Source organism: Galleria mellonella, unplaced genomic scaffold (genome assembly GCF_026898425.1).
Source record: "Galleria mellonella isolate WM207_F2 unplaced genomic scaffold, CSIRO_AGI_GalMel_v1 utg352, whole genome shotgun sequence".
NCBI lineage: Eukaryota > Metazoa > Arthropoda > Insecta > Lepidoptera > Pyralidae > Galleria > Galleria mellonella.
The window spans coordinates 933680-957314 of NW_026442084.1; the positions used below are offsets into that span (position 1 = coordinate 933680).

A 23635-nucleotide genomic window follows, 5' to 3' on the forward strand; every position below is an offset into this window, starting at 1 on the left:
TCTGTTGTCCTCCCCTCTAGTATTCTTGAGAAATTGTCTGTTTCATAATATGTATGCAAAACCGTTTTAGACAAAGAGGACGTAGCTCTTCGTACTATTGCGTCAATGGGCATAGGAGTAGGCAATTAAAATAACAAATTTCGGTGGTATGTATTTTTTAATGAAATCCGATTTATATGTTATAATTTCATTTTATAATTAATATTAGCTCAGATCGCGATCACCTAGTATTCCGCGTCTCGACAATACGAGCTTATTATACATTATAATAGGAGTTTTATATTCGAACGCAATGGAAATAATTCGATAATTCTATAATTACTTGACCCTCGTACCTTATTATAGAAGACACTGTTTCACAGTCATAGACAAGAATATCTTGTCTATGTATGTAGTACAACCAGTACCCGTTCGGTTACGATTTTGAGATTGATCTTAGCGGTATGCGAGACATTAATAATCTTATAGACGTGCAGCAAACTAATCTATTACAAATAGATTCGTTTACATTTCGTTTGAAAACGTATACCTTGTCGCATGCAGAATATAGAACGAAATAGCAATGTTCGTTCTTTCTCATGCGTAAGATAGCGTAAACGTTCAGTCTAGGGTGCTTGATACCAATTCCGGGGACTAAATAAGTATCAGGCGGAATGCCTCGTCATCTACATACCTTTATTCATATACATTGAGCTTATTTTGCCAAATCAAACATCGCAACCGAGCGGTAAGACACATTCATTAACATTGCATTATATTAGCGGCATGTCACCAAGTAAGCGGTATCAAGTAAATACAGCCTGAGAGCGTATTTTATGGCATTTATAACCAATGAGTCTACCGTGAGTTTACGGATTTGATTCCAAACTAAGATTTGAAAGAATCTCAGAATAAAGTTGTTAATTATAATCCGTCATAAAATGTGTCTAGTTTTTTGATATGCAAAAGAATCTTTGAGAACTCATGATAAATACGCAGTTAATTAATTATACATAGGTATATATATATATATGTATAAATATTAATAAATATATAAATTATAACGGCGCGCTCATTATTAAATAAACAGACAAATATGAATATGTACTGTAAATATCATAATAAGAATAAATATCTAGGTAGAAGTGACACTATTTTCCTCTGTAAGGCCTTTGATGCCACCGTAATACACCCTTCCTCTTAAATCCGACGTTTTCCATCATTACCTGATCAAGGTAAAATATATATACTCATGTAACATAATAAATATCTATATACTTTAATTGAAAATATAAAATAAAATTTGGAAGCCTTTTTTTATTTTTAAATACCTTAATTTAATGAAGTCTGCATTATTCGTCAACACATGCTTTTTTCGAATGGTGCTCTCCCCGACTGATTAGGGATATTAAGCCCAGTTACAAATACTTTATAACTTTATTTTGTTTGAAAAGTGGAAAAAGGATGGTACATAATATTTAAATATTGTTCACACTTTGTAAAACAAATTATAGTATAGCTAGTAATACAATAGTGGTATTATTATTGAATTGGTGGGAGTGTCACTTCTACCCTATAAAGATTTATACTTAGTCGAATAAAAATTATACACAGTGGTATATAATACAACTTATAGAACCTTGTCACAGTGAAACAGTATACTATTTATTGACCTTTTTCATTTCAAATAATCATACTTTATCAACAGATTTATATTACCATTTACCATTTATGTATTGTACAGCAAACATTTTATTGTTTTTTAAAACGCTTTTGCGTATTATAATTCTCATGGGTACTGCAAATTAAACATACATATTTAAGAGGCCCACCTGACTAAGAAACCAAATATTTTCTTGTATAAAATATTATGAACAACAAAAAAAAAAAAAAAAAATTAAAATCATACATTAGACAAAACGAGCTTGTCATATTATCGTATGGCACTCCCAAAATTAATGTAAATTTAGTGCATTTACTAATATCTAGCAAACGAAAGTTAAGTTAAAAACAATGCATACATATATCTTCTCATACATATATATTAAAGTAGATTTACACTTCTTTCTTCGGCAATCGGATTATGAAGTTAAAATCTTAGACAGCTGGGCCTGTTAATGCCAATTGTAATTATACATTAATATCACTGCATGTAACAATTTAAATTTAAATTCTCTCATTGCGATACCACATTAACAACATTATAGTTACACTACAATTACACAATAGAAATAAATATAAAACAATGAAATATCACAGAGCAAAATAATACTGGAGTTAGACTAGTCAAAATCAGTTAGCTCACTCTGCCTACCCTGCAGGGGATCGGCTTGTAGACCAACGGAACCCTGATGGTACATTCTTCTATAATTATATTTAGTAAACTAACAATATCAAACAGTATCTAATACTGATATTATAAACAAAAATACATGATATTAAATTGAACATATTAAATTTTACTTATAAAATTATTAAAGTAAAATTTCTTAACGTTCACAAGCCTTGAAAATAATACTGTTTAAAATAATTTAATAATTACAACTCAGTGTAATATTTGAGATCATTAAATCTTACCCAAAAACTCTTGTTCCTTACAAAGAAGGAAACGGAAGAATTCATAGACGACCGGCAGTCTCGTATTTTATTAAATTTGTTCATAATTTCTTACAATTAGGTCCATTTACACAACACTACACCATTGCATTGTCAAAACAAAAAAAAAAAAATAAACAAAATGGCCAATATACTTTTGTATATTTTTTAAACAATTTCAATATTGGAATCGATTCTGAAGTACCACATCTCTATTTATCTTTAAAATTAAAATTTCAATTTGATATCACCGCGAAATCTTTAAAGACCAATATGAACTAATTTTCTAATAGATTTGAGTCACAATTATTATAAATTTAGTTTGAGATGGTCCATAAAATAGTAATTTTGCGAAACTACCAAATTATTAGATTAAGAGATAGATTTAGAGAAATAGCACCTAAGAATCGAGCCCATTTCTATAATAATGACTTAAATAGACTTTTTATATTTTCAATCGCCAGTTTAACTGAAAGCTCATATACGGTCGGACATAAATTTTGAATGGTTGCACCAATAACAAAAGATCTTAGAACAATATATTTTTTTAATACTAAATAATTTGTGTATACAAAGTTTAAGGGAAATCTCCACAGGCCTCTGAAGTAGGCAAAAGATAAGTGCATATAATATAAATAGTTAAAGATTAAAAAATAAACAAAACTTGTGATAAAACCAGTTATACTGATTTAGAAACGAAACTACTGAATCGATTTTAAATAAATTTCTAATGAGAGACTTCTGCAAGTATATCCTTATAGATAAAAAAATCCCAATCGGTTTAGAACTGATAGTTAAGAGGTAAACATAAAAAAAAAATACAACCGAATCGAGAATTTCCTTCTTTTTAAACTTGGTTGATAAATACGAGTACCACTGGACACACAATAGCGCCATCTAGTCTCAAGTTAAAAAGAGCTTGTATTATAGGTGTTAGATAAACGACATATTTATATATTGAAGAAAGTATATATATATATATATTACATATAATTAGGGGACAAGAAGTGGTCCCACATACCCACCACCGCAACAAAAGTGAAGAAGAGAGAGTTCACGCCTCACCCTAATAAGGATAGGGCTTCGAGTCAGCGATCCGGGATAATCGTCACCAGATTTGAAGCTGGGGCAAATGGGTCCTTCCTGAGGGCCCCACCTAAACCCTCCTAGGAGAGTTAAAGAGACCTGTAGTCGTCATCGTAGATAACTGATATACATTTTTTTAAATATATACATAAATAGTGGCTTGATTTTTTATATTTAAAAAAAGTGTTTTCAGAAATAAGGTAACTTATTCTGAAAATATATTTTTATGATCTGTAGGATCGGCAAGCGATTCAGACAGTGAACGTATTGCTTAAAAGATTGATACCCGGTGTCGAAGATAGGTTTACGACTGATTAATGAAAACAAACAAATGCAGTATAGAACGACCCCTTATAAATTGGGGTGACAACATCAACAATGTGGCAATGAGTTAATAAATATAATGGAAGACAGAACCATACTTTGTGACGAGAATAGAGGCAGACCTATGTTAGAAGGTGGATGATAAAAAAGTAATTAAATTCGAGTTATTATACACATATCATATATAGAATGGTCACTTCAAATTTAGAGACTTCCCTTAAAATCTGTACATACATATTTATATGATAGTTTAAATTGTTTTAGAATAGTCTAATTAGATAGAAATAATTTTGGACAGCTGCATACAGTATACTTGGATCTTATCTATTTCTTATCGTACACAATGTTTCTTAGTGTCTGAGAGCAAACTATAATTATATGACCCTTACATGATAGTTGGTTGTGTAAGCAATAGGTACACCCATAAAAGTTTTAATATACCGTTAGTGAAGCTCCAAAAATATGCAAGTATATATTTTTTTTAATTTTCGTGTTCTGATTTGATTCGATTGTTAAAACTATAGCGGATCTTCTTAATTCCAAATTTGAATTTTAATTAATTGATAATTCTAGATTGGAACTTATTGTTAAAAATAATATTAATACAAAAGAAATAGATATATTATTCAGGTTTTTTGCTCTCCTGTAAGATGTGTTTTGAATTACGCATTGTTAGAATTTCACTGACGATATGTTGTATAAAAATGTCCGGAACCGTCAATATGCTTTGTTTTAAGGGCATTGCTAAATTATCAATTATCTTATTATATATATAATATAATAAAATTGTTATCAGACGATATCTATACATGGAAGATATTTAAGAAATATCAGTAAAAGGGGGTCTTAATAAGACAAATAGGTACCAAAGTAATAATTTTAAAAGTGTTTGTTCCGGCATCATGCAATAATTACTGTACCATATGTACATGTAAAACGACAACCAGTTTTTGCACTTGTATTCCTGAAGGTCTAACTTAAAATCTGGTATATGTTTTATCTTGATATCTCATTGAGAAGTAGTCAAAGTCGTTGGTTATTCTACTTTTGAAATGCACACATACGTATATAATAGACATATAAATATATACATAGACAAAAAGCATAGGTATATAAATAAGAAACGAAGAAACAGAGGTGGTGTAAGGCGTGGGCGACGTGGGCAATCGCCCATAGCCTGGCAATCTATGGGGCATCGGGCTGCGCGGTCTCCCGTTTCTTATTTTTTTAAACAACCATAAAAAAATTGTTTTAAGCTCTGTTTTTGGGACACCAAAGTCTTCCGCAAGTCTGAGTTTACAAACAGATTTACTTCGATAGGAGAACGTAGTGTGAAGGATTGCAGTGTGTTAACACATGTCGTGTGCCTATAAATTATTACAGAACATTTAGTTTTATTTGTATAGAACGCAGTATTCCACGAGTAGTACGAGATTATTACGCGAATTTCGTAATACGCAAAATGCTGCATTCAATACGACTACGCTTCTACAACGCAATATTTTCTAACATAATCACAGGCTTGTCTAAGTACGGCCCTCGTATGAGCCTTGTCCAGCCCAGAACTTAGAATGCCTACTGCACAGTACATATGCGTCTTTTTTAAGACCCCACTTCCTGGAATATAATTGTAAATACACAAATGAATGTAGTAATAAAACAACCAACTATCAATATTGGGCATTAAATTACATCTCAAATGCATTTTCAAAGCGTATTTATAAACAAGTGTTTATCAACTTGCCATTTCGCGATTCGAAGCGATAATAAACAGCTATATTGCTAAATAATTTTAATATAACGTGTTCGGGCCTCCATAACGCGTCATCCCACCTAATATTAATATAATCTCTGTATTCGCAGTAGTTAAAATGCAAATAAATTTAGTTGATTATTGTCGTATACTAACTTTCCTGCGAGGTAACGAGGCGGATGATTAAAAAATGTATATTAAAAAAAAAAAATAATTTCCAGGGTATAATTGGAGTGCAGGTTCTCGTAAAAGGTGAACATTCGCCACCCAAACTGCGATTTATTGAAGTTTTTTTTAATCGCAGTTTGGATGCTAATGGTTAATACTGGAATACGAGCAGCATCTAATCATTTGCCTGAAGATGCCTTATTTAAAAGTAAGACGTGTCGCAATACGTGCGTGAACAAAATAGCAGTCGGAGATTGATGGCTAATAAGGAAGACTGTAGAATTTTTGGTAGTACCAGTAGTGGTCAATGTTCGAGTGTTGGCATTTACATACATATTAATGGTAGCGAAATTAAACAAAATAATTCTATTCAAATAACTAGTGATTTTCGCCGTGTGATAGAAGGCCACTCTTTTCTTTCCGTGTCGTAAGAGGCGACTAAAAGAATTTAAAGGCAGCAGAGTCTCTGTTAAAGTATCATCAAAAGCCTAACTGCTGTTGCCAAACTTAACGGCTGATATGACGTAGACTTCCAGATAGAGAACTGTGCCCAGTCGTGGGATATTCAAATTATTTATTTGCATGTATGGACTTTATTTTGATAATCTCAGTTGTTCAACAGTTGTGTTCTATGAAGCACTAATATTTAGATATATTTCTTTTATATAGCCATCGAAGTATAAAGGGATATGAACTAAAGTTCGAACTAAATCAGCCATTCTTGTGTTATGGCGAATTGCAGAGAGTAAAACCTCATACAGAAATTTCAGTATATGACAACATGACGACACCCGTACTCCCGCGCAACAAGCAACCATTAAAACCACTATATTACAATATCTACAAGGAAGCCAAGCTCAGTATTCGTAGAACATTAATAAAAAAATGCGACCACTATCACCCCTATGTGTAAAAGCTATAACTTCAAACTTCGAAACTACCGCAAAATTGTAAAAGTCTATTATTTTAACCATATTTTTTTAATTAATTGGCCCATTTATTTTGAGTTTCGAAACTAACACTAATGTATAGTTTGGCACTAAGTTGTCAATTTGGCACAAGTTGCACTTGGCACTTTCACTATATACTCGCTCGGTGTGGTGGAAGATTAAACGTTAGGGTGTCATTCACAAAATACTGCTCCTGTTCTTCGTCATCGGGCAGGTAGTATCCGTAGCTGCCATCGTTGGACACCTGGTCCGCTCCGTAGTGAGGGTTCTTTGGCATCTCACAGGCGTACTCATCCCAGTTTCTGTCTATGGATTTTCTTCTTTTAGCAAACAAGATGGATCCATCGAACGCGTACTCGTCGTCGAAATGTAGCACGGCATCGTCGTAGAAATAGTTCTCTTTGCGTTTGTTGCTCGTGTTCCTAGCTATGTTCTTCATGAGCTTCTTCTTAGCATAACTGGATTTCTCAGAGTCGTAATCGTCGACTAGGGGGTCGTTGCTTCGGTTCTCCGATCTGAAGTTCATTGAGTACAGAGAGGAACTATGCGGGCTGGTCTCCATCTTGGTGCTGATGCTGTGCCGGTACGGGTTGAGGTACTGCTCGTTGTTGTTGCACCCCATCTCGTACATCATCATACCCCTGCGGAGCTGCTCCCGTCTTTTGGACACCATTTCTCGGAAGTCTTCAGGGTCTAGTTGGAACTCATTAGTTTTCGCGTTCATATATAAATACCCGGAGGCTGAATTGAGTCTCAGAGACTGGGAGCGGTTCTTCGACGATGACTTCTCTATAAACCGTGGTATGCTACCTAATTCGCTGTAGTTTTTAGACTTTATATGTTTGATGTTTGTAGGCGGAACAGGCGAGAGTGGATCGCGGTAATGTATTGATCTGTAATTCATAAATATTATATTAAACATAATGTTTACAGCAAAATCCAAATGTAGTCTAAGATTAGATGATAATATGGTACATGAAGTAAATATACTGTAAACATTAATAGGAGGGAAAGGAGGTATGCATTTGTTCTTGTGAATATAAATAAAACTACTGCTACATTGCGAATCTAGGAATATTGTATTTAAGAACTGCATACAACTAAAATCCAAGCTTATTAAAAAAATTTTGAAGTATTTTGAAAAATTAAATGGTGACTATTTTAAAAATGGGAACAATAATAATAATAATACATTGTGGTCTTCCGCTTTATTGTTTTGATTATTGTGACCGTGTATTAAATTAATAAATAATTAATGTTAAAGAGATTGGTTTCCATCAATAACCTCAAGATTTCTTATTATTATTGATCCTTCGCTTCGGATTTAAAAGAACAATTAATAGATATACAGTTTAAACCTTCTAAATAAGAAACAAACTAATCTTTTATTGGAAAATGTGTTTTGTTCCCGAACGTATAAAAAAAAGATGCTAAACGTCATTTCTTCTACTGTTTCACTAATACAGTAGCGAAAACATATCTACCGATAAATTGGTTCACTATTTGCCTTGGAGGGCGACTATAAATAAATCAACTTACTTATTAGGTCCGAAGCAGTTGCAAGAGCAGCTACATACACTCGGCGCATACTCTTCATCGACGTACAGTGGAACTAGTGATGTATCTCCTAAAATACGGGCAAAAGTACTTACATGTTATTGCTTTTTTTTCTCTCTTTTACATTATAAATGTAGGAAATATCTTTATTCCAAGTGTAGGTACCAGTGGCGGTGGCGATGTGCATATGTCTGGGGTCCGCCGGCAAGCGAGTGCCTCGCGACACTCCCCGCAGAACAGCGCCGTCCGCCGTGATCACGTCGCCTTCCAGACGCACTGCCACTTGCTGCGCCTGAGAATACCACCATGCGAATGTTTATCTTAACCTGTTAACCCTTCTTTGCATAATGGTGGAAATTTCCATCATAACATTGAATGCCCAAAAATTATATAAAAGAACAATTTCACTTTAATTTGATCGTGTCTGGATACCTTTTTAATATCCATCGCAGAAAAAAAAACATAGCTGTCTAATTTCTTTTTGTAACGATTTTTCTTTTAATTTTGAACATGAATTATATCACCTTGATTTTTTTCACCATTCTTTTGGGTTTTAACAGCCCTATTGCTAACAATATACCCTGTCCAGTCGTGGTTCCCCTTGGAAACCATGGTGCTGAATTCCAGGTGTATTCATCACGATGGGCAAACTGACTTGTCCTTTTGTCCTTATTAATCATCCGTCACTGGTGCCCAGCCAGTGTCAAAGAACCAAAGTGACCGACATAGCCCGAAGAATAAGCAAGCTGAATAAAACTGCAGGGAGTCAGTGGATGCTGCTGGCTTAGGACTGTTCTTTATGGTAGTCTGTAGGGAAGGTCTATGTCCAGCGGTGTACAGATAATGGCTAAGATGATGATGTATTATTTACTCCAGCTTAAGAGTGTGAGATGGGATAGTTTTAATCACAAATGGACCTGGTAAATGGCAGTTTTCATTTATTTGTACTTAAAGAGTCATACCTGTTCTGCTTGCTGTTGATCTCTCTTCTCGTCCTCCGTGTTCATGGTAACGAACCTCAGCACCAGCAAGTTGAGACAGGCGGCGACTATCGCCAGTCCGAACAGTATGAAGATAAGGGCGAACATAACGTATGAAGGCTTCCTATTTAGCGCGTTGTCTTTTTGCAGTGCCACCATGTCGCCAAAACCTGCAAGTTTTATTGATAAAGATGGAATGTTACACCCATCTTTGGTAATAGTGTAGTATGACGGTGCATCAGTTAGGATGAGTATGTAGTCAGAGCATTGTAAGTTCTGGCATAGAATAGGCCACCCCTTCCTTTCCCGTGGGTATCGTAGGAGGCGACTAAGGGAGCTTATGATTAAGATGGGTAACATCCCTTTTAAAACATCACCAAAAGCCAAATTTCAATTGCCAAGCCGCCTGCCAAGCGTGGCAACTACTGGCAAACTCCTTCTTATAGGAGAGACTATGTCCAGCAGTGGACAGTTAACGGCTGATATAACATGTAGTTAGAGCTGTTATTCTATCGTGGGAAATTCGCTATGAATTTACTATGATGATCTCCATCTCCATAGATCAAGCATTATCTGACTGAATTATCACTGCTTTATTATTTCTGACAAACTTACCAATAGTAGTCAACGTGATGAAGCAGTAGTAAACACTATCGAAGTAGCTCCATCCCTCGCAGGTGGAGAAGGCGGCCGCGCCCCCGGCGATAGTCAGTGACGAGAGAGTAGTCACTACGCATATCAGGTCCACTTCGGTCGCGTTCGTTTGTTTGCAGTTCATTGCTCGCTTTATTGATTTTATTATGACGCTGTAATAAAAAAACAAATATGAAGCTGTATTCCGCGGAGTCACCTGTGTGCTAAGCTAGGATATAACCTATCTGTGTACCAAATTTCAATTTAAACTGTTTAGTAGTTTTTGCGTTGAAGTGTAACAAACATTCATATATCAATCCATTATTACAAACTTTCGTATTTGTAATATTAATAAGATTGACACGAGGGGAAAGGGATTGTTAGCAATGGAGTTTAACAGCCCCATTGCTAGCAATATGCCATCAGATCTCAGATCGACTTAAACATGGTTCCCCCTGGAAACCATTGTAAACATTTCTTGTGGAATTCGTCACGATGGGCTAACTGACCTGCTTCATAATATATCATCTCTCACTGGTGTCCAACTAATATATAGAATGACGATATAAAAGATTCGTGTCTCACAAAAAAAATCAAATTAAGAAACTCCTTCTGTTTAAAGTCAATTAACCGACTTTCTAGGTAGGTGATTTTCAATTCTGTTCGCGACATTATTTGTATATATGTAATCGTAATTTATAGTTGTTAAGTCCTAGTTAATCGTTTTGTATTCTGTTATTTTATATAGATTTACATAGATTTAAGATAGTGTAAGTTAAATAAAGTATTCCTTTGCGTGTTGTCATTATTACCTACGAATAGAAATAGAAATTGTAACAATAAATAGAATTAAGAAATTGTAAATTGCAATAAATAGACGCTATAGAGTACCGATCTGAAGAGACACGCGTCTCGTTCTTTCTCGCCCCGTCCCGCTCGCGCAGATTCGCTAACGCGAGTTGGAAACGTTATCATGCGAGCGGGCGGGTATAAAGATAGGCCGCCTCTCGTCGAGCGGCATTCGCTTCCGGGCAGCGACGCACTACACTCGAGAAGAAATAGGACAAGAAGAAAAATACTCTCTTCAGACGGTACCGGAGGCTTCAGAATAGTAATCCCTGTGTTTCACTCCAGCCTGAACCAACGCCCCTACAGTCCACGCTCACCGAACGGCAGTCCACACCGTTCATCGTGGTCCTTCGAGAAGCCGGATTGCTGGAGGAACACCGTGGTCCTTCGAGAAGCCGGATTGCTGGAGGAACACCGTTGGTACATCGAGAAGCCGGATCGCTGGAGGAAGACCATTCTGAAGCCGGATCGCTGAAATGCCGACTACGAGAAACATGAAGTCGTCGCAACAAAAAATCGCCGTCACCGAAGCCACAACGTCCGCCGCCACCACGTCGACTACGGCCGCCGGAACGCTGTCCGTCGCTGCCACGCCGTCCGTTGCTGCCACCACGTCGTCTGCGGCTGTCAGAACGTCATCTGTCGCTGCCACGTCGTCTACCGCCGCCACCACATCGACTACGAACACGTCCGGCGATACGACGACCACAGGAGCCACGGAGACTACCGAAGCCACAGGAACGACAGAGGAGACAGCAAGGAAGAAGGAACCGAAGCACGGCACGGCACGCACGGTTCGCACCACGGCCTCGCAGAAGAAGAAGGCTCTGGCCAAGGCACGGGAGGAGCTACTTCGAAAGGAGGTGGAATTGGCCGCCGCACGTGTCGCCGCCCTGGAAGCCGAATCAGAGGACGACGAGGAAGTAGAAGACGACGACGCTACCGTCAGAAGAGAACGAACGTCGGATTGGGTTCATCGAAGCACGCTGGCACTCACGATGGAGCCGCATGTACCAGAGATAGAAGAAGTCACCGGCAAGCGTCAGGGGTTCGTCCCATCGAGACCCGTTGAAGAGGATTCGAGAGCGCCGCCGCCACAGCCGAGCAGCGACGCACTTCACCGGGACCACGCACGCCACGTTGACCCACATGCCGCCATGCCTACGATAGCAGCAGCGATGCAGTCGATGAAGAAGGAAGAACCGGTGCTGAAAGTGGGCATCGATTGTAATGAGTTTGCGATCGCCATGCAGATGGCCGCTCGCAACATACTGCCCTCCACAGCGTCAAGAGTCACCGAGTTGCCAGTCTTCAATGGATCGTCGAGCGAGTGGTTACCATGGAAGATGGCCTATGAAGAGAGCGCAAGTCAACTCACAGAACAAGAGAACCTAGCAAGACTGCGCAGAAGCTTGAAGGGGGCCGCAAAGGACGCGGCACGCTCCCTATTCGTCGGGTCTACGACCGCAGAAGAAGTAATGAAGATGTTAGCCGCGAGGTTCGGCCGCCCTGGAGCACTCGTCACAGCCGAACTGAACAAACTCCGCGCGCTACCACGACTCTCGGACAACGCAAGAGACGTCTGCCTCTTCGCAAGCAAGGTGCAGAACGTCGTCGCCACGATACGAGCGCTGAACAAGAGTCACTACCTCTACAATGAAGAAATAGTGAGAAACGTCACAGAGAAGATGCCGTCGGTACTACGCTTCAAGTACTACGATTTCGCCAACGACCAACCGGAGGGACAACCGGACCTCATAACACTCTCTCAGTTCCTGCAAAGGACCGCCGCACGATGTGGAAACTTCGCCCCCGCCGAGGAGATACCGTCCGAAGACCGGCGGGAGTCCGCTCCTAGGAAGACGGCGAAGACATACACGACGCAGGAGAAACCCGCTACACCACCGTGCCCGATGTGTCGACGAGAGGGACACGCTCCATCGGACTGCAAGACGATGAAGGAAGCGGACACATCGGCGAGATGGGAGCTAGCGAAGACTCATAGACTGTGTTTCCGTTGCCTCAAAGTGAGAAGATTTCGCCACGCCTGCAAGAGCAAGAGATGTGGAGTAGATGAGTGCACGCAGACTCATCACCCTCTGCTGCACACCACGCGACAACAGCCGGAGAATGAAGTAACAACACACGTCGTCGAGGACAAGTCCGCCGCAGTCACCACATCGGCAAGGGAAAACGACAAGATCGCGTTCCTGAAGATCCTGCCGATACGAGTCACCGGTCCCACGGGAACGTGCGACACCTACGCGCTACTGGACGACGGGTCGACTTGCACCATCATCGAGACGACGGTGGCGGAGCGAATCGGTGCTACGGGTCCCCCCGCACCATTCTACATGGAAGGTGTGGCCGGGGCGCGGATCAACGCAGCTCAATCGACGCGTGTTCACTTCAAGATCCGCGGGCGGAATTCACAAGAATACACAGTGGGGGCACGGACGATGGACAGACTGCAGTTATCACCGCAGTCGGTACCACGCAGCGTCATCAAGGGCTGTCCACATCTGCGGGACATAGAGAGGAGTTGGTCTATGAAGAGGGCAAACCGACGGTACTGCTGGGGCAAGACAACTGGCACCTACTGCTGGCCCACGAAGTTAGAAGAGGATCCGACACGCAGCCGGTCGCATCACTCACCGACCTGGGATGGGTACTGCACGGTACGAGTCGCGGCAGGACAAGACAGCAGGTGCTCAGAATCAGCCACATAGTGACGACACATGAAGAGGAACAATCGATGGAAGAAATGATGAAGCAACATTTCGCGCTCGAATCGCTGGGAATCGCACCGAAGAGGTCTTACAATGAAGAGGAACGTCGCGCCCTACGCATTTTAGAGGAGAAAACTCGTCCGTTACCGGCGGGAGGATACGAGACGGGGTTACTATGGAAGAAGGACGACCCTGTGCCGCCGGACAACTACGAATCGGCAATGCGACGTCTCCAACTGGTCGAAAGGAAACTCGACAAGAATGAAGAAATTAAGAAGAGGTATGAACAACAAATGGACACGCTACTCAAGAACGGGTATGCCGAAGTCGCCCCGCCACGGAGTTCCCAACGGGTGTGGTACCTGCCACACTTCGCCGTCATCAACCCGCAGAAACCGGGGAAACTGCGGATCGTGCACGACGCAGCAGCCAAGACGAAGGGCATCAGTTTGAACGACATGCTGCTGCCGGGCCCCGACTTACTTCAATCGCTACCGGGGGTCCTCATGCGGTTCCGGCAACGACGGGTGGCAGTCACGGCGGACATAAAGGACATGTTCATGCGGGTCACCATACGGGAAGAAGATAGGGACATGCAACGGTTCCTGTGGCGAGGAGATCGACGAGAGGGTCCACCTGTGGAATATAGGATGAAGAGTGTCATATTCGGCGCAACATCGTCACCGTGTACAGCGATCTACGTCAAGAACAAGAACGCAGAACAGTACAAGGAAGAGTTCCCGGAGGCAGCAACGGCGGTGGTCATGAACCACTACGTCGACGACTACCTCGCCAGCTTCGACACGGAAGAGCAAGCCGTACGCGTCTCAAGACAGGTCGCACAGATCCACGGTCGAGCCAACTACTGTCTCCAACGGTGGGCGTCGAACTCGCATCAAGTGCGCGCCGCGTTCTCCGACACCGGCGGGGACAGCGTGGTACAACTCGACGCGGAGAAGATACTGGGGATGGTATGGCGACCTTCTGAAGACACCTTAGGCTTCAACTTCAACGGACACAAGCTTCCGCCACAGATAGCCAGCGGGGAACAGACGCCGACGAAGAGGGAAGCGCTACGAGCGATCATGTCACTGTTCGATCCATTGGGCCTCGCCACTCCCATCACCATACAGGCGAAGAAGATATTGCAGGAGACGTAGCGTACCGGTATCGACTGGGACACCGAGCTGCAACCACGGGAAGCGGACGCCTGGCGGAGCTGGATGGACCACGTGCGACGGCTGTCCGCGCTGGAGGTGCCGCGGTGCTACCCGGAGGTAGCCACGGCCGATACAGCGGAGCTGCATACATTCGTCGACGCCAGCTCGGACGCGTACGCCTGTGCCGTGTACTGGCGGGCCGTAAGCGCGACCGGCGAGGTCCACGTGTCGCTGATCGCGGCAAAGGGACGAGTGGCCCCACTCAGCAAGGTGACCACGATACCGCGACTGGAGCTGCAAGCGGCCGTCCTCGGGTGTCGCCTATCGCGCACGGCAGTCGAAGAACACGACCTGAAGCCCGCTCGCCGAGTATACTGGTCGGACTCACGCACCGTGCTCGCATGGCTACGCACCGGTCCTCGCGCATACAAGCCGTTCGTCGCGCATAGAGTCGCCGAGATCGTCGAAGAAACGAAGACGAACGAGTGGAGATGGATACCGACGCGGCACAACGTAGCAGACGACGCCACACGCGACCCACCGACGGACTTCGGCTCGCAGCATAGATGGTTCCGTGGGCCGGACTTCCTGTACCTCCCCGAAGAGCAGTGGCCGCGTGAAGATAGTACGAGCGACGATAGTCAAGCGGAAACGGGAGAAGAACGCGTACACAAGCTACAGAACGCGACGCAGTTGTCTATAGCATTACCCGATCCGTCACGTTTTTCTAATTGGTTAAAACTTGTTCGCAGTTCAGCACGGGTATTGCAGTTCATCGACCTCCTGCGACCGACCAGTCAACGCTGTACCGCTATCCGAAAGAGAAACAAGAAGAAAGAGAGCGCCGACCCCACTTGGACCCGCACGAAGAAAGTCGATAGAGAGAAGACGAAGATGAAAATCAAGAACAGCAATAGTCCATCTGTGTGTTTCATCCCCATAGACACACACTACCTAGATCGCGCGCGACGGCTATGGATTCGCGCGATACAACAAGAGGCGTTCGGCGACGAAATCGCAGCATTGAAACATGGGAAACAGCTGCCGTCATCCAGTCGACTCATACAGCTGTCAGTCGTCATAGACAACGACGACATTCTGCGACTTCGATCGAGAATAGCAGCCGCCGCCGATTTGTCAGCCGAGCAACGAGAGCCCCCATCGTCGACGGAAACCACACCTGGGTGCGCCTATACATCGCATGGGTGCATCGGAAACTTCACCACGGCGGCTTCGAGATCACCACGAACGAGGTGCGACAACACTTGTGGGTGTTGCGCCTACGACACGCCGTCCGCAGTGAACTGAAGAGGTGTCAGCTGTGCCACCTACGAAGAGCAAGACCGGCGCAGCCGTCAACGGGCAACCATCCACAGAGCAGGCTGGCGCATCATCAACGACCGTTCACGTTCACCGGCCTAGACTACTTCGGGCCTATGACCGTGACAGTGGGCCGCACTCACCAGAAACGATACGGAGTGCTCTTCACCTGCCTAACGACGCGCGCAGTCCACCTAGAAATCGCCGGCAGCCTCAGCACGGACTCCGCCATAATGGCCCTGCGGCGCTTCATAAGCCGCAGAGGGTGTCCCACTGAGCTATGGTCCGACCAAGGCACCAACCTCAAAGGTGCTGACGTCGAACTGAAGAAAGCAGCCGAGGAAGCCATCCAAGAAGAGTCATCAGTCCATTTCATCCGGTGGCGCTGCATTCCCCCGAGCGCACCCTTCATGGGAGGTGCGTGGGAACGGCTGGTGCGTAGTGTGAAGACCGCACTAGCCGCTACGTTGAACGAGCGGGCCCCCAAGGAAGAGGTCCTCCACACTCTGCTGGTCGAGGTCGAGCACACCCTCAATAGTCGACCGCTAACCCACGTGTCAACATCGGCAGACGACGACAGCGCCCTAACCCCCAATCACTTCATATTGGGCGGTCCATCGCGCGTCCCACTGCCAGGCAGCTTCACAGAGAGCGACGCGGCGGGACACAAGGAGTGGCGTGCCAGCCAGAGGCTAGCTGACTGCTTCTGGAACCGGTGGGTGAAGGAGTACCTACCCGAGTTGCAACACCGGCGGGAGCCCCGAGCTACACACGGAGCCATCAAAATGGACGACCTGGTCCTGATAGCTGATGGGACCTTGCCTCGCAACACGTGGCCGCGAGGCGTGGTGGTGGCGACCTACCCTGGACCAGACGGCGAGATCCGAGCAGTCGACGTGCGGACGAACAAGGGCATCCTACGGCGACCCACTAAGAAGCTGATCATACTGCCCACATCGACATCGAGCGACGCGAACACGAGTTAACTCCAGCTACGAGAGCTGCGGCGGGAGATTATGTTCGCGACATTATTTGTATATATGTAATCGTAATTTATAGTTGTTAAGTCCTAGTTAATCGTTTTGTATTCTGTTATTTTATATAGATTTACATAGATTTAAGATAGTGTAAGTTAAATAAAGTATTCCTTTGCGTGTTGTCATTATTACCTACGAATAGAAATAGAAATTGTAACAATAAATAGAATTAAGAAATTGTAAATTGCAATAAATAGACGCTATAGAGTACCGATCTGAAGAGACACGCGTCTCGTTCTTTCTCGCCCCGTCCCGCTCGCGCAGATTCGCTAACGCGAGTTGGAAACGTTATCATGCGAGCGGGCGGGTATAAAGATAGGCCGCCTCTCGTCGAGCGGCATTCGCTTCCGGGCAGCGACGCACTACACTCGAGAAGAAATAGGACAAGAAGAAAAAATACTCTCTTCAGACGGTACCGGAGGCTTCAGAATAGTAATCCCTGTGTTTCACTCCAGCCTGAACCAACGCCCCTACAGTCCACGCTCACCGAACGGCAGTCCACACCGTTCAAATTCGGTTGTATTTATGTAAATACAGAATGTCCTTAAATTCAGCGTCCAATAGAAAGTGAGTGATATAGGGCAATATGAAAAAAAAAATTTTTAAAATCCAAGTAAATTTTTAGATTTCTCAGATACAAGTATTTTACTGAAAACTGTGAAAAATCAGACACTAGACTAAACATTATTTAAGTACTATAACGACTAATGGGCAAGTTTAAGTGTATTTTTTTTTATCAGTAGCGTAAATAACTACTCTATCACTATCAATCACAACTACAATTTAAACTAGGGATGTAGCAATGACATAAAAAAAATTGTTTTCATTATTATTTAAATTATTCAAAGAAAAAATATACGATCCAACTCTGACAAAACATATTATAAAAAAAAAATTACTGTAGCCATAGTGGCAAGTAATATATATATATAATACATACAATAATAAAATAGATAATTATAATTGATAAGCCAAGTCCATTGCTTGGTAAATGGATATTACAAATTTATTAAACGTACCTGCTAAGCCTATTGACACGTTCACCAATACTCTGGAACATGATGAGGCCCAGTGGTATCCCCACGATGGCATAGAACATTGTAAATAGCTTGCCGCCGATCGTAGCCGGTGTCGAGTGCCCATAACCTGTTGGTTATGGTTTATATTCATAACATGTGAATATAATTAATTAAAAAAAAAATTATGTTGCATAACAACATAGAATGGCAAACAAGCTGATGGCCCACCTGATGGAAAGTGGTAACTGTCGCCTATAGTTATGAGCAGTACCATGGGCATAACAGAGTATACTGTTTCGCCCATAATACCCCTCCCCCACCGCGTTGCCATTCCTAAGGACACAGGTGTTATTCTTTTATAGCCTGTAAATTCACTGCAATATTTCACCCTTTAAACCGAAACACAGACATGCAAACACAAGTGGTAAAAGCACGGTAGAAATACGAATGGCACAGAGGTGCCCAAGCAAACGACTTTTGTACAAAGTCTCCCTTCTAATTAAAACTATCACACAAGTTGTATAGAACTAGAGATCATTGTAGTTCAAAGGTGTACTAATATGGCTTATAAACTACAAGGGTTAACTGTGAGTTAAAAACTAGGCAACACCAGTGTTTTTGAATAGTTCTTCATAGTAGCCATTAACTGGTCACTTCTGACCAGTGATAGACCTCCCTCATAAAGGGAATTTTGCCAATAGTTGCCACGTTTGGCAAGTGGATTGGTAACCATAGCTAGGCTTTAGTGATGTTTTAAGAGGGTCTCCATAATAAAGTTCTTTTAGTCACCTCTTATGACATGCACAGAACTGAATAGTTATTAAAAATATATGTTTACACACAAAGTAACATAAAAACATAAAAAATACTTCAATTTAAATATCTATTTAAATTGTAGATATAAATAACTTATAGCACACAAATCTGCATGCAAAGACTTCTTCAGTATTTCGGACATATGATCAGATGTGAGCTGATTAATTTAAAGAAGTTAATTGTTGTCAGTTATATGGAAGGAAAAAGGGTCAAAGAAGAGCACTAACATGATGGACCAATGCAGTAAAAGAATTCATATTTACACATAAGTATATATGGCTGAAAACTGCACAACTTGAAGGGCAATCATGATGAGAGTGACATCTTCATGTGATCTTAACCCTCAGTGATAAGGAAACGAGAGAAATGATAACACATAAATAACAACAAATATAAATGGACACACAGAAAAAGAGAGACAAAAAATATATACAGAAGAGGAAACTAGGTACACAAAAAAGTAAGACTGTTTGTATGTGTGAAACAGTAACACACAAATGTCTAAATAAAGTTCTTTTGAAATCCGAACTGCTAATTTAAAATGCCTCACCAATGGTGGTGAGTACTGTGGTGGCATAGTAGAAGGCTCCAGTGAACTTCCATTGCTGGCCAGCCTTGTGAGGCTCCGACTTGAGCACCACTGTCTCCATCACACGGAAGTCCTCCTCCGTGATGTTGTATTTCCTTATTATTATACCTTCTATAGCTGTGGACAGTCAGAAGATTGTTAAGGATATTTAATTAGAATTATTTTCTTTAATTCCACTACCACTAGTATGTGTGAGACTGCCAAAACTATTAAACAAAATAGTCCTAATCAAATAGCCAGTGATATGGAATACATAAAACACCTTATTCAGTAACAGTTAAGGTATTTTTTTTACAACTTAGTATAGCAAACAAACTGAGATCCCACCTGATGTAAAGTGATCATTGATGTTTATAGATACAGATCACAGAATATACTGTGACTACTATAATTCATTAATTGCTATTTCTGAAAATAGATGTTGTCTTAATTTTTTTTATAATATTTTGTAAAATATGTTAAATTTTTTCACATTTGACAAATATGGTTTCAAGTCAAATTAGAATAGAAGAGAAAACATTTGTTTAAATGTTTGTTACTTTTTTATATGAGTCACTGGACATACTTTGGACAATAATTATAGAATGCATTTTCTGTTTAAATTCTGTGATATTCTTTGCTTTCTCTACATTCATACATATTTGCAGTATTGTTTTTTTTAAGGTATTAGTATACATAATGGCATATAAAAAGTAAATTTACTAACATAATAAAATTGTAGCTATACACTATGCATAAGAGATATTTAAGAAAAAATTATAGGAGTTATTAAGTATCCTCCTTCTCCTCAATGAAACCATAATAATAATTATTAGAAACTTTGTATATCTATCTGTCTGTATATTTCTTCCAGCATCATGTAAAAACTACAGCACCAAATTGCATTTATATATATTTTGCAGTTTTGTTTATGAAGGTCTAATTTGGTTTATGTTTTATTTTTATATGTCACCTAGTTGTCTATTTCAACATAAGTACAAAATAATAAATAAAAAGCTATAAATAATATACAATAATCATTTATTTGAAACTGGCCAATAAGAAAAAAGAAAAGTTATAACCTTTTTTCTAAAAAGAAAATAAGTATTATTTATTTATATTTGTAATAATTACTCACCTTGCAATACTTCAAATCTGTGTCTCTCTGTAGTAGACTCTAATGCATCAAACACAGCTGCTCCAACTAATAAATATGTAAATGTGCACACAATTAACGATAGAGTGCGAACATTTTGCTTCTTCATCACTGCCGAGTGTTACCCCGGCCTTAGGGCATAAGGCCCAGGTACAAATTATACCCTTACTACTGTGTGATTCAGTCAGTAAATATCATATTGTCTTTGTTTTCTGATTTTCTTTTGTTAAGTAACCATTGTATGTAATTCAGTTGTTAAATCAACATAAATCCATTTTTGATTTAAGGAGCAATAACCTTTTTTGCATAGAGTAACACAATTTTTTTTAATTGTGCTGCTACAAAAGATGATATGCTTTTTCAATATTTTTTTTTACAATTTTTAAGTTGTCAGATTGGGTTTGGAATCACAAATGGCAGTGTGGGCTGTTACTCAGTGTTCTCTGTCTCACTATGGGGGATAAATATTTGAAATACTGTTATAAATTAAATACTATGAATAAATTGATCCCTTCAAAGGAAATATTCTTCTAAATGGAATCATGTTTAGTTAATGTTTTGCTAGGTTTTCTTTTATTTGTTCTATAGTTTCCTTTGCCTTGTTTGGAATAATCAACCATGTTGTTCCACCTGAAAATTATTACTTTTATTGCACCTATCTAAATAAATAATTCAGCGTTGATTAAAGAAATCACCAAAAACTTCTTTACGTTTCTCAGACTTAAAAAAAAAATTGTTTGAATTTAGAACAAAGAACTTACCCTTATGAAGTAAAACATTTACAGGAGCTTTTGTAATTTATTTCGTAATTTTTTTTGCACGAATAGCATCTATAAATATTTAATTATCTGCAAAGCTGTATCCTAAAAATAACATCGTGCTTAGTCCGCATTCACATCCATAGGTCAACGCACACGGCACCGTAACTGGGTCAAATGTTATGACAATTATTTATATTATGAAATGCAAAAACTAAGCTGTCCTGTACCGTTAATAAATCATATAATCTCATAATGACGAGCAAAAAAATTGTTTAAAGGAAAATTTTGATAATTTCTGAATGGAAAACCCTATGCGGTATTTCCTTTTCTGTCACACCACCTAGTTTTCTTCTGTCCTCTCAATTACGCATGCACTTTCTTCGTTCATAACGAACAACTCGTTCTTTTACCTCACTACCATTTTGGAAGAAAAACAAAGGACTATTTCACATAATTGCATTTGTTAAAAATAACAAAAAAATATTTTTAGCGAGCAGTTTTCCTGCACTTCCTTGACCTGGTTTGTGTGGTGAGAACTAAAAATAATGATTTCAGTGTTGCTATAATATTTAATAAAACAGGGATCAAAAATTGTCTAACTGAATATACATTAATATACTTTGAGCATAAAATAAAATAAATTTAATAGTTTATAAAAAATGGATTAATATTACAAAAGTTATTTACCGTAATACATGATTCATATGCTTGACAATGTTTGAATTTAGCAGTAATGGATTAAGGTTCACGATTGATTGTTCAGATGGCGTTGTCGTGCATGACAATGTGTCTGAAAAGTGAAAACACATAGCTTTTTCGCGAATAACTACATAAATAAATATTATAAATCTGTCTTTGTCTCATTAACAAGTATTTTATATACTAATTAGCGTGTAATGCTTCTTAATAGGCGGCCATTTCAGAAGAAGAAAATCAAGGAAATAGACCATTTCTAGACTGCGTATCAAGATAAACAGACCCATATTTTAAATTAGATCTTCAGATACACAACTGTAAAACCTGCATCCAATTATTCAATTTGGTGAAGTACTTTCTACGAGGTGCCGGAACAAATATACCAACATGCACAAAATTTCTATAAATTAGTGTGTATTCTTATTAAGTCCTTCATGTAAGTTTTTCTATAATATCTTTTATTTAGGATATGTGTAATTTTTATTTATGTTAGTTGGTTACTTCGCATAATGCGAAAAGATAAAAAATAAACTCAAACTTCCATGTGCATTAGAACTTGTAATTTTAATTGACATTTGTAATTCGAAGACAGCTACGGAGCAGCGCAGGAGTTCTTGTGAATGAAGGTGCACTCGTCTTAACCAATAAATAAGTACTACTGACTCGGGGAAAAATTTTTGAAACAAGCTTTAATTTTATTTCTTAAGGGAAATTGCTCTAATTTTTTTAATTATGAATGGAATGATAATTCATCTTAACATCGCATAGCATCCTAACTCTCGTGCCACGATTCTCGTCGTAAGGGACTAATGTTAAATTTATGGCGGTCAGAGGATGAGTGAGAAGCTCGAATACTACATTCTGTCGTTTACGAACGTCATTACTGAATGATACTTCGGATAAATTGCATTCTTTCTATCAGATAATACCTAGATTCGATACCCAATCCGGTATTGTAAATGTTTAGTAAATTTAATTTCGTAACAGCAAATTATATTTTGGAAAATAATGCAAGTATTCTAGTTACAGAATGTGAAACAATTAATTCACTCATGACTTGATTCCAGATCGTCCTATATTTACGATAAATACTTAACTTGAAATAAATAACCAAAGGGAGACTTTGTACAGAAGTAATCAGTATATGTACCTTTGTTTAACTCATATTTCTACAATGAAACTTACCTGGCTGTTTCAGTTCCAAGAGTGGGGTACAATAGTAATATTACAGTGTACCTACAAAGGCATAAAATCATAGGCATAAAATTTTATTCTTAAACTCCTTTTTTATTAAGCCAATTGTAAATATATATGTATTTATGTGTGTATGTTTATTATTATCGATTTATGTATTATTATTATTTACACGTGTAGGTGTCTACAGTTATTTTTTATTGTATTATACTCGTATGTTCAATTTTAACTAGATATTATTAAATTTATCTTTAGCTGTATGGTTTTTACCCTTGAACATTCTATAGTTTCCTTTCAATTTCTCA

At 39.9% G+C, this 23635-nt stretch overlaps 1 protein-coding gene across 2 annotated transcripts; it reads right to left on the bottom strand.

The window, feature by feature from the left end:
• Positions 1-138: 138 nt before the first annotated feature.
• Positions 139-21961, bottom strand: LOC113519414 (potassium channel subfamily K member 9-like). 2 transcript variants are annotated; one of them, XM_026904514.3, is made up of 9 exons: positions 21441-21961; positions 20662-21309; positions 19506-19661; positions 18140-18266; positions 10008-10198; positions 9375-9562; positions 8578-8704; positions 8395-8482; positions 139-7748 (listed from the first exon to the last, which is right to left on the bottom strand). In XM_026904514.3, the coding sequence occupies exons 2-9, from the start codon at positions 20786-20788 to the stop codon at positions 6986-6988; spliced, it is 1767 nt and encodes a 588-aa protein (XP_026760315.1). In that variant the 5' UTR covers positions 20789-21309; positions 21441-21961; the 3' UTR covers positions 139-6985. The 2 variants fall into 2 exon arrangements, with proteins under 2 accessions (XP_026760315.1, XP_031765464.1); XM_031909604.2 differs by lacking the exon at positions 8395-8482 and having other exon boundaries at positions 8508-8704.
• Between the last annotated feature and the right edge of the window lie 1674 nt (positions 21962-23635).